Source organism: Cupressus sempervirens, chromosome 1 (assembly GCF_028749045.1).
Source record: "Cupressus sempervirens isolate cs-2001-9-10 chromosome 1, ASM2874904v1, whole genome shotgun sequence".
Lineage (NCBI taxonomy): Eukaryota > Viridiplantae > Streptophyta > Pinopsida > Cupressales > Cupressaceae > Cupressus > Cupressus sempervirens.
Window position 1 is genome coordinate 144276749 of NC_143118.1, and position 14932 is coordinate 144291680.

The 14932-nt window shown below is 32.4% G+C and overlaps 1 protein-coding gene across 1 annotated transcript; it reads left to right on the forward strand.

Moving 5' to 3' along the window:
- Positions 1-3983: 3983 nt before the first annotated feature.
- LOC149576595 (germin-like protein 1-1) lies at positions 3984-4634 on the forward strand. Its single transcript, XM_089817148.1, has one exon. The coding sequence runs from the start codon at positions 3984-3986 to the stop codon at positions 4632-4634; it is 651 nt and encodes a 216-aa protein (XP_089673274.1).
- The last annotated feature ends 10298 nt before the right edge of the window (positions 4635-14932 follow it).

The following is a 14932-nucleotide window of genomic DNA, read 5'->3' on the forward strand; positions in this document are numbered from 1 at the left end:
GTTTTTACTTTTAAAACTAGTTTTTCCCATTTTACCAATCTGACAATTTTTGCATAGACTGACCTGAGGTTTCTTTATGTTAGGAATGCCTCTTACTTTCTTGAATTTTCTTATGTTTACCAAATTATCAAAATTTACATGACACAACCTTTTATGCCATAACCAACTTTCTTCAACTTGAGCAATGAAACATGAACATTCATCTAGTTCAAGATAGAACAAGTTATCTTTAGTTTGAGTACTTGATCCAATCAGCTTTCCTTTGCCATCCAGCAGTCTTGCTTTACCATGCTTTAATTCTACTTGGAATCCATTATTGAGTAGTTGTGCTACACTTAAAGAATTATGCTTTAGGCCTTCTACTCAATAGGCATTATCACATATAAGTTCTTTAGTTAGAGAGATTCTCCCTCTTCATTTTATATAACAAGGTTCATTGTTACCAAATCTTACACTGCCACCATCATAGTCTTCAAAGTATTCAAACTTAGTTTTGTCACCAGTCATGTGATGAGAACAACTACTATCTATGATCCATGTATCATTTTTGTTCATATAAGAAATGAGTGTCATTTCCTCATCATTATCAGATTCATCTTTCACAGCAATGTAGACAATTTCATCTTCTTCTTCATCATTAGAATCATTAGAATCTTTAGCCATAAAACATGTTTTCTTACCTTTATCCTTGAATGATCTGAAGTCTTTCTTGCCATTGAACTTGTATCCTTTCTTCTCATCTTTATTCTGCTTGTTTGGACACCTAGCAGCAATATGACCAACTTCTTCACATGAAAAATAGATTAGAAGTACTTTACCTTTGTATTTTCCTCTGCCTCTAGAGTATTTCCTTGCTAGAAGGGCTTCTATTACTTCAAGATCACTGTCTGAACTTTGGTCTGATTCATCTTCACTATCTGACTGAGATTCCTTTTTCCGTTTTCCTTTCTCCTTGAGTGAAAGCTTGGCTTCAAATGCTGATTCAATGTTCTTGGAAGCTAGAACATAGTTATCAAAGTTGTCTAGTTCAAATGCAGTCAATCTTCCAACTATAGCCTCTAGATTTATCTCATGATTTGCTTCACATCTTCTTTCTTGAATTGCAAAAACTCTAATTGCATAAATGGGAAGTAGAGTTCTGAGAACTTTACTTATAACTGTCTCTTCCTTGATATTTCCTCCAGATGCTTTGATTGCACTGACACATGCTTTGACTCTTTCAACATATTTTGCAATGTTTTCATCCTCTCTCATCCTCATGTGATCAAATTGTCCTCTCAGAATTTCTGCTTTGGCTCTTCTAACATTACCATCTCCTCCATAGATCTCTTTCAGCTTTTCCCACATTTCAAAAGCAGATTTGCAGTCTTTGATATCATCAAATTCTTCATAACTCATAGCAAATGCTATATCTATCATCATAATGTTGTGGGTCTTCTTTTCAACAATATCATTGACAGATAGTGTACTAGCTGGTTTCGCATATTTTTCATCAAGGTATTTTAGTCCTGTATCTCCAATAGAAGCTAGATGAAGTCTCATCAACCCTTTCCATGCTGAGAAGTTGTCCCTGTTAAGTCTTGAAGTTTCCCTCTTATAAGACATCCCAATCTTTAATCTAGATCCTTGAAATCTTATCTTGCAAGCACCAAAAGCTCTGATACCAATTGTTGGAAATAAAGATGGAGTAACTGAGAGGGGAGGGGTGAATTAGTTACCACAAAAATAAATCCACAGATCCTTAGATGTCTTAAAATATAGTTGCTGCTGATACTCAGTAACCATACAAATAAATGCTGAAACTTGATAGATGTTCTATTAACTTATTAAGCATTTAAAGTGATTAACATGCATGCATAAAGGAAATAACATGAACACAAGAGACACCAGATTTAACGTGGAAACTTAATTTGGAAAAAACTACCAACTAACTAGTTACCAATTTGTACTCTTCTGAAGTGAGCCCTATTAGGAGCCAACCCTATTAAAGGTTACAAAACAAACTGTTAGGTGTGACCCTGTTAGAGGATTTAATCACCTTGTAAAGAGTGGCCTTGTTGGAGGTCTTAAGAACAATTCAACTGAATTGTCACCTTGTTAGAGGATTTACAAAATGGCTGTTAAACTAACTCTGTTAAAAGATTTGAATCACTGTTACAATGATTAGAAAGCAACAATGAAGTGATCTGAAATATATGCAACTTATCTTTGCTGAATATAGATCTCTGTTCTGCTTCACTATATCCTCACTGATTGAATACAACTTTGCAGCTCCTTAAGGATATCTAATACTTTCACAACATTTGCTCATATCTTCAATATTCGCTTATTCCATTTACATTCATACATTTGCACTCTTATGCATCCACACTCTTACATTTTTTTGAATTCACAACTTGACCTTTCATATATACCTTGCAAATTGTCAAGTCGGCTCAATTACAAGTTACAACAACTGAAAATATTAAATCAGTCGGCTACAAACATTGCACAAAACAATTAAACTTAATTCTTTAGAATAATAAAATTCTTCGCTGCTCGACCCAGCTCAGTGACTGTTGCTCTAGAATGGTTTCCCCAGTGTTAACCAAGTGAAGCTTGGTAAACACAGCAAACCTTGCAACTTCCTTCGAAGATCGAGTTAACTCGGTAAACACTAACATTCTTTCACTTACCAAGTGAGCTCGGTAAAAGCTAACTTTCTCTTCAATGACCGAGTGAACTCGGTAGATATTGACTTTCCCTTTGTTAACCTTGGAAGCTCGGTTAACATTAACTTTCTGCTACAAAATCTTTTGATGCCCGAGTGAGCTCGGTAAGAGCTAACTTACTGTGTAATGTTCAGGAACGCTCGGTAGTCACTATAAATTGCTGTGCTAACCATCTGAGTTCGATAGAATCTATCTAATGGCTGATATGACATTTGTGTAACATCAAAGACAATACACAATTAATAATTGTATCCAACAACATTTTACTTCATTAAATCAGAATGCAAGTGTGCTATTTTTTCTATAATGAAAACAAAAATAAGATGTTGAGCTTATTTGAGCCCAATCCCATTTCTCATAATATTCAAATAAACTAGAAGAATGTATTAAGTTAATTTAAGAAAAATATTTTAAAATTAAAATAAAATGCCTACAACAAAACAATTAAATTACAACTAAAAATCAAATGCCATGTACAATCCTAGGTTTGGCCATTAAGATTCTATGTAAGATTCTATGATTTGTTATCTATAATTACACACTTCCCCTATCTTCCATTGTCCTAATCCAAATAAGGGGGTCTGTTTGGCAACGAGAATACAAATGGAACAAGCATATGTAAACTCTTAAAATTTTGAATTCTGTTTGGATGTACCAAATCAGAATTGGAATAGGAATAAAATTGGAATATGTATTCCAATTTTGACTGAAAAATGAGCATTTTCTATTCTACCTAAATAGGTGGAATAGGAATACGTATTCCTATTCCAATTTTATTTATTTTAGAAAATATAAATTTTCAGGTCCGTGAATTCCCAATCAAATTTTGGCTGAATCAAACAAGAATAGAAATACATACCCCCATTTTCTATTCGAAAATAAGTATTTCTATTTGCATATTTATATTCCCACAACCAAACGAACTAAGTTATTGAATCACTCAATGTAAAGATAAAAACAAAATCAAAATATATTATACTAACAAATCGACTGATTAAAGACCTTCCACTGAATGTCCAAAAATAAAGGAATGCCGTTTAGCTCTTTATAAGGTCCTTCAAATACGGCTCTGATACCAAATAAAGCTTCAAAACCGTTGCAAAAGCCTTCAAATTAGAAGCAAAATCTTCTATGTTTGGGTCACCATAATCTGCAGTCTAATGGATGGTGCAGCTCAACATATCCAACATATATATACACACACCAAGAAGATCAAGATCAAGATCAATATATTGTTCCAATCTACTCTCTCTGCTCTTCTCCAAAAGTACAATGGCATCCATTATGGTTTCTCTACTTTTGCTTTTCCTGATCCCCACAATAATTGCAGAGCCAGACCCATTGCAGGATTTCTGCGTAGCAGACACTTCATCTTCCACACTTGTCACAAATGGCCTTCCTTGTATCGACCCCACCAAAGTTTCTCCAAAGCACTTCACTACATCAGTTTTGAACACAAAGGGAAACGCATCGAGCAATCCATTTGGACTAAGTGTGACTGCGGCAAACACACAAACTCTCCCCGGCGTAAACACACTCGGGATTATCATGGCTCGAGTAGATCTTTCGGTGGGAGGAATACTTCCTCCTCACACGCACCCACGAGCCACTGAAATATATTTCCTTCTGGAAGGCGATCTTAGAGTGGGGTTTGTTGACACCAACAACAAGCTTTTCTCTGCAGAGATCAAAACAGGAGATGTTTTTGTGTTTCCAAAGGCACTTGTGCATTTTGCAGAGAACATTGGAAAGACCTCCGTCTCTGCCATTGCGGCTCTTAACAGCCAGAATCCGGGTATTCAAACCATTCCCGTGTCCACTTTTGCTTCAGAGCCTGCAATTCCAACCAGTGTCTTGGCCAAGGCATTTCAGATTAAGGATACGGATGTGGATGTTATCAGGAAAAAGCTTGGTGGCAGCTAAGTCTTTCATTTTCTATTGCGAAATTCTGACCCCATTCAATAACCTGCCTTTTAAACCTTTTTTTTCTCAATTATCAAAAAACTACTCCCAGGCAGCAGCTTGGTGCTATGTTTTTGTTTGTTAATGAACATTTGTTCTTTGATCGTGTGGTGATCTGTTTTTTTCGCTTGCTAGTCAGCAATTGTTCATTGGTCATTGATCTGAAATGTTATTGAATCTATTTGAGAACGAGTATACGCATCAATCAGGATTGTGAAAATCTGATTGATAGATTTAGTCGATAACTTGATGATAATCTATTTAATATTATTATGTAAATTTAATAATATAATTATTTTAAGTTAAATTTATTGATTTATTTTTTATGAATAGTAGTCAATGTTATTATCTTTTATAAGAATGATTGGGTACATTTAGTTCTCATTGCAATATTTTTTATGGTCGTATCATAATTTAATTTTATAATGTATTTTCTATTTAACAATAATCTATCTTATTGAAGGTGAGAGTCTACAAGCATCAATAAATTGTGAGCCTCTCATTCGAGAGGTCTTGCGTTCAAATCTACTTTTTACAATGTTGATATTTTGGAAAAAAAGAGGGGTAAAAATTTATCAAAATAAAAAGGATTACAAGAAGGGGAGCTCAACAAGGAGTTCTATCCTGAGCAACAAGTTCATTAAATTTTTGTAATAGATCCTAGGGAAATTGCCCCATATTCATAATATTCTAGCCCGGAGCATGACCAGAAGCCCATTTGGCTAAACAATCAGCAACTCTATTCCATTCACAAAGAATGTAAGTAAACCTAATGAACTCGAGTGAGTTATAAAAGAGAAGAGTTTGATTAACAATAGTGGCCAACTACCAACTAACATCCTCAAGCTCCTGTGAGGAAAATAGGTTCACCACCACCTAGGAGCCAGACTCATAGATAATCTCACACTATCCCCATATAAAAATTGTTCCACAACATATAAAATTGCCTTAGCCTCCATGAGATTGTTGGTATGGTCACCCTTATGCATTGAGAAAAAGAATTGAACTTCACCATAATTGCAATGAGTCACTCCCCCAATACCAGCAAGGCCTAGATTCCCTTGGGAAGAACCATCGGTGTTAATTTTCAGAACTCTGTGAGGAGGAAGATTCCAATGCCCCTCCCAATTCACCCATCCTTTCCCTTGTTACCAACAATGTTTGGGCACTCTTTGATACCATTGAGTAGTAACCCCATCCTGAAGATGAAAATTGAGATGATTATATATAGCAAGATTAGTCGGATCCATACCCCCATCTAGTGCACACTTTACTTGAATATTTTCCTAAAGAGAATATGAGATCTTCCACCAAAGATGCATAACATGAATCTGAACATCTTGGAAGACTCGATGATTTCTCTCTAGCCAGATATGCCAAAGAATGAACAATGAGTCAGCAATCCAAGCAACATGTAGAGGAGAAGACTTAGAGAGAGAACTACACAAGCGGATCTAGAACTCAAGTAAAGAGGAAGCATGACTACAAGAGCAACCCTAAGCACTCCACCAAAGGTGCCATAACTCAGTAGAAAAGGAGCAATGGAAGAAAACATGGGAGGTAAACTCCTCCCCATTACCACACAAAATACAATAAGATGGGCCCTGAAATCCATGTCTATAAAGATTATCCCATGTAAGATAGTGGTTGTGAGCCACTAGCCACATGAAAAAATTGCACTTGGACCAAGAAAATTTACTCCAAACTTGCTTCCACCAAGGGACCTCAGCATCCCCGAATAATTGTCTAGTTATCTTTTGATACCCAGCAGAGACATGATATTTGCCAGACAAGGTACCTCCCCAAGCCAAAAAATCTAGTCCTAGTAGAGAGAAACACTTCCTAGAGGCCAAAATCCAAAGAAAGTTGCTGACGATCCACATCTATGCCTCTAGAAGGCCAATTAGAAGAGTGATTCCATCTGTAACCAACAATAGGTCCCAATTGATAAGAAGTCTTGTAATGAGCCACTTTATCCCATCCAATAGCATGAAAAGAATCATAGAGAGTTTGAAGATGAGGTTACGTGGATAATATGGATGGAAATCCATCCCAAGCATTAGACCAAAACAATTCCTTAGAGCCTTCCTTACATATCTAGAAAATACCTCTCTTGACTAACAGAGCACCTATCTTCAGAGTATGCCTGACCATAGAGTCATGACCTTCAAGAGGAAGTGCAAAAATAGAGCAAGGATCAGCACCACTAAAATATTTATGGGTGATAATATGAGTCCAAAGTTGATGTTATCTAGAGCACCATCGCCAATAAAGCTTAGTAGCCAATGCTTGATTACTCAAGAGAGCTGATAAAAATCCAAGACCACCCTCCTTTTTAGGCTTGTAAATAGTCTCCTAGCTAATCAAACTCCATTTAGTTCTAGATAAAAATTACCTCTTCAAAGGAATTTCCAAGAAAGAGCATCAAACTCCTTGAGAAATTAAATAGGAGCAGCCTAAACCATGCTTCTATAAGTAGGAAGAGCTTGAATAATAGATTGAACAAGAGTAACCCGAGCAACAGTAGAAAGATATCTACGAGTCCAATGACTAATCTTTTCCTAAAGCTTGATAATCATAGATAAAAATCCATTAATCTAGTTTAAAGTTCATATATATATATATATATATTTCAACAATTATATATAAAATACATCTAAATATTTTGTTGTCAAGGTTTCTTAGATCTAGATTTTCTTCTAATTTAAGTTTAATGGATCTATAAGAATGAAAGAACATTGATGTGATTTGTGTATAATTTTAAATAGAATATAATATCAAAAAAATGTTTATTCATTTGATAGTTGTAAAGAAAAATGAATTAGATATTGAAAAATTCACAATTAGAATAGTGCAATTTATACTTTTCCCTTATAATAATAAAAATTTTTAACTTCATTATTATGTTCATATAAATAAATCAGCATCTTAAAGAAATCTAAAAATTTCTAATATTATTTCAACCAATTTACCCTTAACTAAAAAAAAAAAATGTAAATATACTTTAAAAATATGCATGCATATACATACAAGCACTTATATATATATACACTTACAAATACATAATCGTTGTCTTTTTCTTTCTTTCTTTTCATTAGTACAATTTTAACATTAATCAAATCATTTAATTTTACACCAAATGAAATGGCAAGATAAATAATAAAGATAAGTTACTTGTTTCAAAAATGTGAGTTCTCTATATTTATGAAAAAATTCTTTGTGTTAATGAGTTTTTATGTAAGTTTACTTTCTTCGCCTTCTTATAGATTCATACAAATGTTCTTGTATAATGCATCATTTAAATTTGAAGCACATTTAAAAATAATAATAAATTACTTCAAAAGTTGTACATTTGTGATTTACATCTATATTTTATTTTATGGATAATGTATGTTTAATATTTGAAGCATAAAATAAGTTGTATTAGTTCAATGTCTTGATGATTTTGTTTCTCCTTGACATTTATCACCTTTAACTAATAAATTTTTTGTTGTTTATTTTGTATGACCATCTAAACATAGCATTTTGATTATATTAGATAATTTTACTAATTACTCTGGTTACAATTGTAAATAATATGATAATATTTCAAGAAATTATAAAAGAATGTTTTTATTAGATAGATCAAGAAAGAACCCAATACCTAGCCATCTAGGTAGATAAGAAGGAGGAGCTCAAAAAAAAAGTGAGGCTTCTAAGACCAAGAAAGGAGGAATTTTTCTTTTTGAAAGAGAGGCTTCTGATTAGAGCCACTAACCATTGAGTAGAAAAGTTTCTGAACACATCAAAATATCTCCTAAACATAACATATAGGCATTTAAGAATGGACCCCAAGTCATCTTCTTTAAAAAAATCAAAAGGTCTTGAAAAAATCCCCACAACATTTTGCAATAAAAGCCACTATGAACAATTATGATCATAGAAATGGGAAAAACTTTAAGAGTGTCCAAGTCCATCATAAAAAGAACCAATACAAACAAGGCATCCTAAACAACCTCTATAGACACACTAATCATAGAAAAAACACACCTAATAGAAAAAGTAACAAGAGAATGTATCCCCTTAGGAAATCTCAAAGGGTTTGACATGTATCCCCAAACCTTATATCTTTAAATAACCTTGTGAACAAGGAACCAACAACCTCTATAGAGCCATTGTCAACATTGATACTAAAAATGACTATAAACTCTTTAAAGGAAACCCAAACCTTGTAAATTTAGAGTAAGTATGAGTAGCAATGTACATAGACATGATAGAAGAATGAAGGAAGTTTACTCCTAGCCAAAAATAAACCTTAGTAGACTTGGTGACTTGGGAAAAAATAAAAATAACCTAAGCCCAACTAAGAAGAGATCATAGTAGTTGAAAATATTGGTGGTGAGTAGATAGTAAAAAATGAGCTTTGTTGAAAAGAAGATGAATCTATTATATCTATGCATGACTTCATATTAAATGCATAGAAATTGCATATCAATTTTAGCTACTTGGTATTAATGATGGATAGATATTCCCACCCAAAAAGAAACCTTAGTAGACCTGGCATCTTGGGGCTAAAAAAAAAAAAAAACCTAAGCTCAGCTAGGAAGAGATCATATTAGTTGAAAACATTGGTAGTGAGTAGATGGTCAAATATGAGCTTTGTTGAACACAAGATGAATCTATTATATTTATACATAATTTTATATTAAATACATAGAAATTACAAATCAATTTTGGTTACTTGGTATTAATGATGGATGAATGATAGTGAATGATGGAAGGTGACTACAAATTAATGCAATTAAATAATGTGTGTGGAAGCTTCATTTGGTTTGTGCTATACAACTAGTATGAATGACTATTCTATGCTTCGTTGGCTAGGTAGCTAATTTAATTTACCCTTTCTAATAACAACCAAAATATCACTCTTGGTCACCTCTATGGGTGTTTTTTCAATAAAATAAATTTCCTTGCAGCAAACAACAAAAATCCACACAAGCCATGTAGAATGTAAGGCCCCCTAACACAACCTCTAACAAAATATCATATAAGCCAAAGTAGAAAAAGTGTCCCACATAAAAAGAAAGAGGTAGAAAAGATCTCCCATAACCTAAGAAGGAAAAATCCAACCATGAATTCCTAGAAAGAAAGATAAAAATGAAAATAAAAGACAAAAATCATAAGTAACATTAGCACAAACATCAACCCCAATTAAAAACAATATAGTATTATCCACCACCTGACATAAATAGGTCACTAGCGAGAATGAATGAGGGGGTTTGGAAACTAAAATTGGAAAAATTATTATGTTGTCATTGATGCCAAACCTTACTAGTAAGATATTTGCTAACAATATAGAGTGTCATATTTTTTTATTGATGAAGAATATTTGAAAAGAGATAACAAGTTGAACTAGTAAAGTTATTGAGTAAAGAGGAGTAACTATGATGGAATTATGATGGGCACATGAAGCAGTTAGTCTTTCAAAAGATAGTGCATTTTTTTTGTCTTTATATTAAATGGAGAAGTTGGATGAGTTGAAGTGTAGAAGAGTTGTTTATAAAAACACAAGCTTGAATAAGTATTAGTTTACAAGGTCAATGAATAAATCAAGTAGAAGACTAAGGAACTTAAGAGACAGTTGAGTGATAGTTAGGGCCGAACAAGATATAGAAGAAAATTGAAGTAGACATCAAGAGAGACATAATCAACGGAGACCAAACTACACAGTTATGACCAATTTAAAGAAAATAGTGATGACTGAGTGTTAGTGTCTCAACAATTTGTGAAAGAATTGAGTTTTGAGGCTGATAGAGTTAAATTTACAAATTGGTCAAAATGCATAAATGATAAGGATTGATGATTTGGCAATATTTAATGCACAAATTGATCTTGTTAAGCTATCTAAGGAAAGGATTTAATGAGAAGTTTTCAAAATTTTCAGGAAAGGAGAAGATGAACAAAATGATGGACAAATTTAATGAATTTGTTCTAACCCTAAAATCTATGGTGATGTTTAAGTGGTAAAAGATCAAAGCTACCTATTTAAGGAGGTGCAAGAGATGTTAAATTTTTTTTGATTAGAAAATTTATGGAGAACCTATAAAGAATAGAGTTGCAAGAGAAGAATGAGGAATTGGTAAAGTGTGATTTCTTGAAGAGTTGTTAGGAAGATCAGAGATGGGGTATACGGTGAAGTCCAGTTAGTGAATTAGAAATGAGCCAAATGGAAATCTAAATTTGTAAAGTGATTTTTACTTTACTAAATTAAACCTATCTATTACTTTCTAGCCATTGTAGCAGTAAAATCCTTTAATCAAGTTTGACCTAATAGTAATATTGTAAATCCTTTAAATAAGGTGACATTCTACTGGATTGATCTAAAGACCTCTAATGAGGTTACTTCTAATAGAATATCATCATAGTTTTTTTCCTCAAACTCATTCGTATCAATAACATCTAGTGGCACCAAAGTCCATTCACCCACATATCCACATTCTTGATTAATGCAACCACCATAGTCTTCATCAATACAATTAGGACAAAAACATGAGTATTCTCTTGTGTACAATGACGACACATTACTATTTGTACTCATAACTGAATGCAAAGATTGTGTCTTCTCTACCCTCTTGCATGCATGCATTGATCTTCTATCAACACCTAAATGTACACAAGGTCCATAATTTAGTTAGAGATCATCTAAGGTAACATATTAAATATAAATTTTAGATTCAATTTTAAAATATGAAAAAATTAATTTATATATACCTGATACCTCCCAAAACACTCTAAATGGTATGACTCGATCTTCTTGTGATGATGTGTTATCTATATTTGTTGGCACCGAAAAATGTGTTTTGCACCACTCAACCACATCATGAGCATTATTAATGTGATATCCTTTATAGTCCATTTGATATTTTCTTAAAGCACATTTGATACAAGCTCTTGCACCATCATGCTCACCCTTTCCATTTCCACTCTCAAAAAAACTCCAAATGTGTGGTATATTAAGGTATCGATGATATCTAAATAATGCATAAAATGGTCTAGTAGATTTAAATTGTGCTGCACATCCATTCAACCATACAAAATATTTTTCTATTTTAATGTTTTTGGTTTTCAAATATTCAAAAAATGTCTTAAAACAATGTTCCACAAAATGTGTTTCATGTTCTTTGTCATCATTAATATAAAAGTGATTCTCTTTTTTAATGACTTATGCTTGATCTGTACTTTCCACACCATCCAGATCAATTTGTGCATGTTGATAAGACACTTGAACCATAATAGTAACCTGCTCTGTATAGTAGTATTCTGCTTGAAGTTGTTTTTGAGATATGAAAGAGTAATTCTCTGCAAAGTCAACAATAGATAGAATTGTTCCAAGTGGGAAAGTTTCTCTTAGTGTTTGAAATTTTTCTGCTTGCCACTTAGCAAAAAATGAATGGTGTATATATGGTTGAATCAATTTATAAAAATTTGACATAAATTCTCCAGCTGATATCTCATCCTCTACATATTCTAACCTTGTTGATTCTTTTCTAGCTTTTGTTTTTAACTTTATGTACTTATATCTCTTACATTTTACCATCCTTGTCGTATTAGTATCTTCTTCTCTCAAATGAAATTTAGTCAAGTTACCACATGTTTCACAAGTTCCTCTTATGCAATCTATTTCACCTATTCAACAATCATTTGGTTAATCACATAAGATTGATGTTATGAATTGACTTGGTTGTTTAGGAAAAGTATTTTGAGAAGTTCCACCACTTTCTTCTATCATCTTTTGAAACCCTTCATAGTACAGATAAAATTCAGAATGATATCGACAATAAAATGTTTCAAAAGATTTATTTATCTTCACAAAATAGGGCTTCAATCTTTCAAACATTGTTTTTCCAATCTTTATGTTAGGATTTAAACTACAAAATGAGAGATACAATTCATGTTGAGTGACATCCAACCAATGTTTTGCATGTTGAATATATTCCTTAGGCCCAATCCTCTGCTTGATGATATCTCTTCTATTTGGTGAAGGACGAGTATTATCAATCCAAAATTGAATAACTAAGTCCTTAACTGTTTCCCCAATCATGTTAGATTGAGGAGCTCTACACGTTAGTGCCCAACTGCCTTCTAATGTACTATCATTCAAATTGTTTCTCCTTTTTAGATAATGTAGTATTGTCTTCCGACTATACCCAAAATGAGATGATAATGAAGAGATCTATCTATTTTGGGATGTTTTCTTATTTAAAATAGATGTTAGTATCACTCTTCATACAATGGATTTATCTGCAGATCTAGCTTTTTTCCCAATGGAATGTAACCCTTCCTTAACACTTTCAACAATATCTTTTTCTAGTTTAGAAGTCCTCCTCTTTTTTATACTTGTATCTATACCCAATAGTCTCAGTGGCTCTTTTAATTCATCTTTAAGAAGTGAAATTGATAATAGTTGAGTTTTCTCCATTGGTTATAGATTCTCAAATTGTGCAATTATTTCTTTAGACTTTTTATTCAATTTCCTCTTCGTAGTATGTGTAGGTTGATTAGCATATTCTCTCAATTTTTCCACATCCATTTCAATTAAATGATCTATGTTTCTATGATTATTTTTTCTCTTCAATCTTTAAGCTAAATTAACATTCTCATTTGTTGTTTGATCTTGGGTTGCACAAGAAAAAATGAAACAAAGTCTTAAGATACAATCTCTTTAGGGGACATATATGTATACATATATACATGTTTAACTTGAGTGAAATATTATGTACTTGATTAAATTTTCTAACCTTCAGATGGTTCTTCTTCAATATCCATTGCTTCATCTTCAATTTCCTCATGTCCAACATTTTCATCATCTACTAGAGTTTCACATGCACGATATAACAAATTAAATCAAGTAAGTTTATAAGGGGAAATATCGCTCACTAAATTTAAAAAGTAAAGATATAAAGTTTGATAGAGACCTAGAAATCTAGAGAGATCTATATTATATACTTGCAAGAGATGCACATGTACTTGTTTGAACTTGGGATGAACCTTCTCCAATGTTGATAGGTTTTCCTAGTTGACTACGTCCTAAATAAATTCATTTATTTAAATTTAATCATAATCTAATAAACCTTAATGGACTATAAATTATTAACATAATTGAATAAACAAGGTAATTCCCATGCTAAATAAATTCATAATTTAAATTTATTCATAATGTAATATTTACCCTAAGGACTAAATATGGACATAATTGAATAAACCCTAATGGCCTAAATATGAACATAATTTCAAATAAACTCTTAATATTAAGTTAATCTAGTAATGCTAATTTAAGATAAATATCATATTCCTAATTGGATTTAAACCCTAATCCTAACTAAATAAACTAATTAAATACATTGGAAAAAAGATTGTAGATGTGTACCTGATCTAAGATAGTATCTTGCTAGCATTTTTTAACAATTTTCATCTTCTTGTTCCTTAGTTCTTCTTCGTGCATATTTACTTGCTCTTTTATCTTTATTGCCCATGTCGTAAATTCTTTCTCCAAAATTCGAAAATAGGTTGAAGTTTGTCAAATATTTCTTTCTTCCCAATTCAAAAGCCAATAACTTGATTTCACATAAATGCAAATTGTAAAAAATAAAATTCATATTTATATACAAATTTTTTTTTGAAAAAAAACCTCCTTATTAGCCGACTAGGGAAAAACCCTAAGGAGCCTACTAGAGAAACACACCTATGGCCGGAGTCAGCATGATCCTACTTTCATAGTTTCAATCAAAACTACCTTGATAGTTTTGATTGAAACTATGAAAGCGGTTTGCTAACCGCTTGTGTAAACCATGAATAGTTTCGATAGAAACTAGGACATTTAGTTTCTATTGAAAGTTTGCAAAAAAAATTTGATAGAAACTAAGTTTCTATCGAAACTAGCTAGATAGAAGCCCACATGAATAGTTTGAAGTTTTTTCAATGATTTCTTTTCTTCGGAGCTGAATTACCAGGTTCAAATGGAGCACTGAAGACTTGAAATTTTACATGATTGAAGTACTCTGAACTAGCTTTCTAATGACTATGAATTTGGTTATTTTTGAAATTTTTAGGTATATATTTTGTAACATGAATTAAATACAGGTTTATTATTAAAAATAAACTGAGATATTCAATGCTCATGAAAAAATAGTAAATATAAAAATAAAAATTTTGAAAAATAAGTACGGTCTCCTATTTGAGTAATCTTTCAATCAAATTTTCCTTTTTAAAAATTGGGTAAA

Bases quoted from the DNA above. Each gene is read 5' to 3' on its own strand.
- LOC149576595 (XM_089817148.1), top strand. From the start codon at position 3,984: ATGGCATCCATTATGGTTTCTCTACTTTTGCTTTTCCTGATCCCCACA.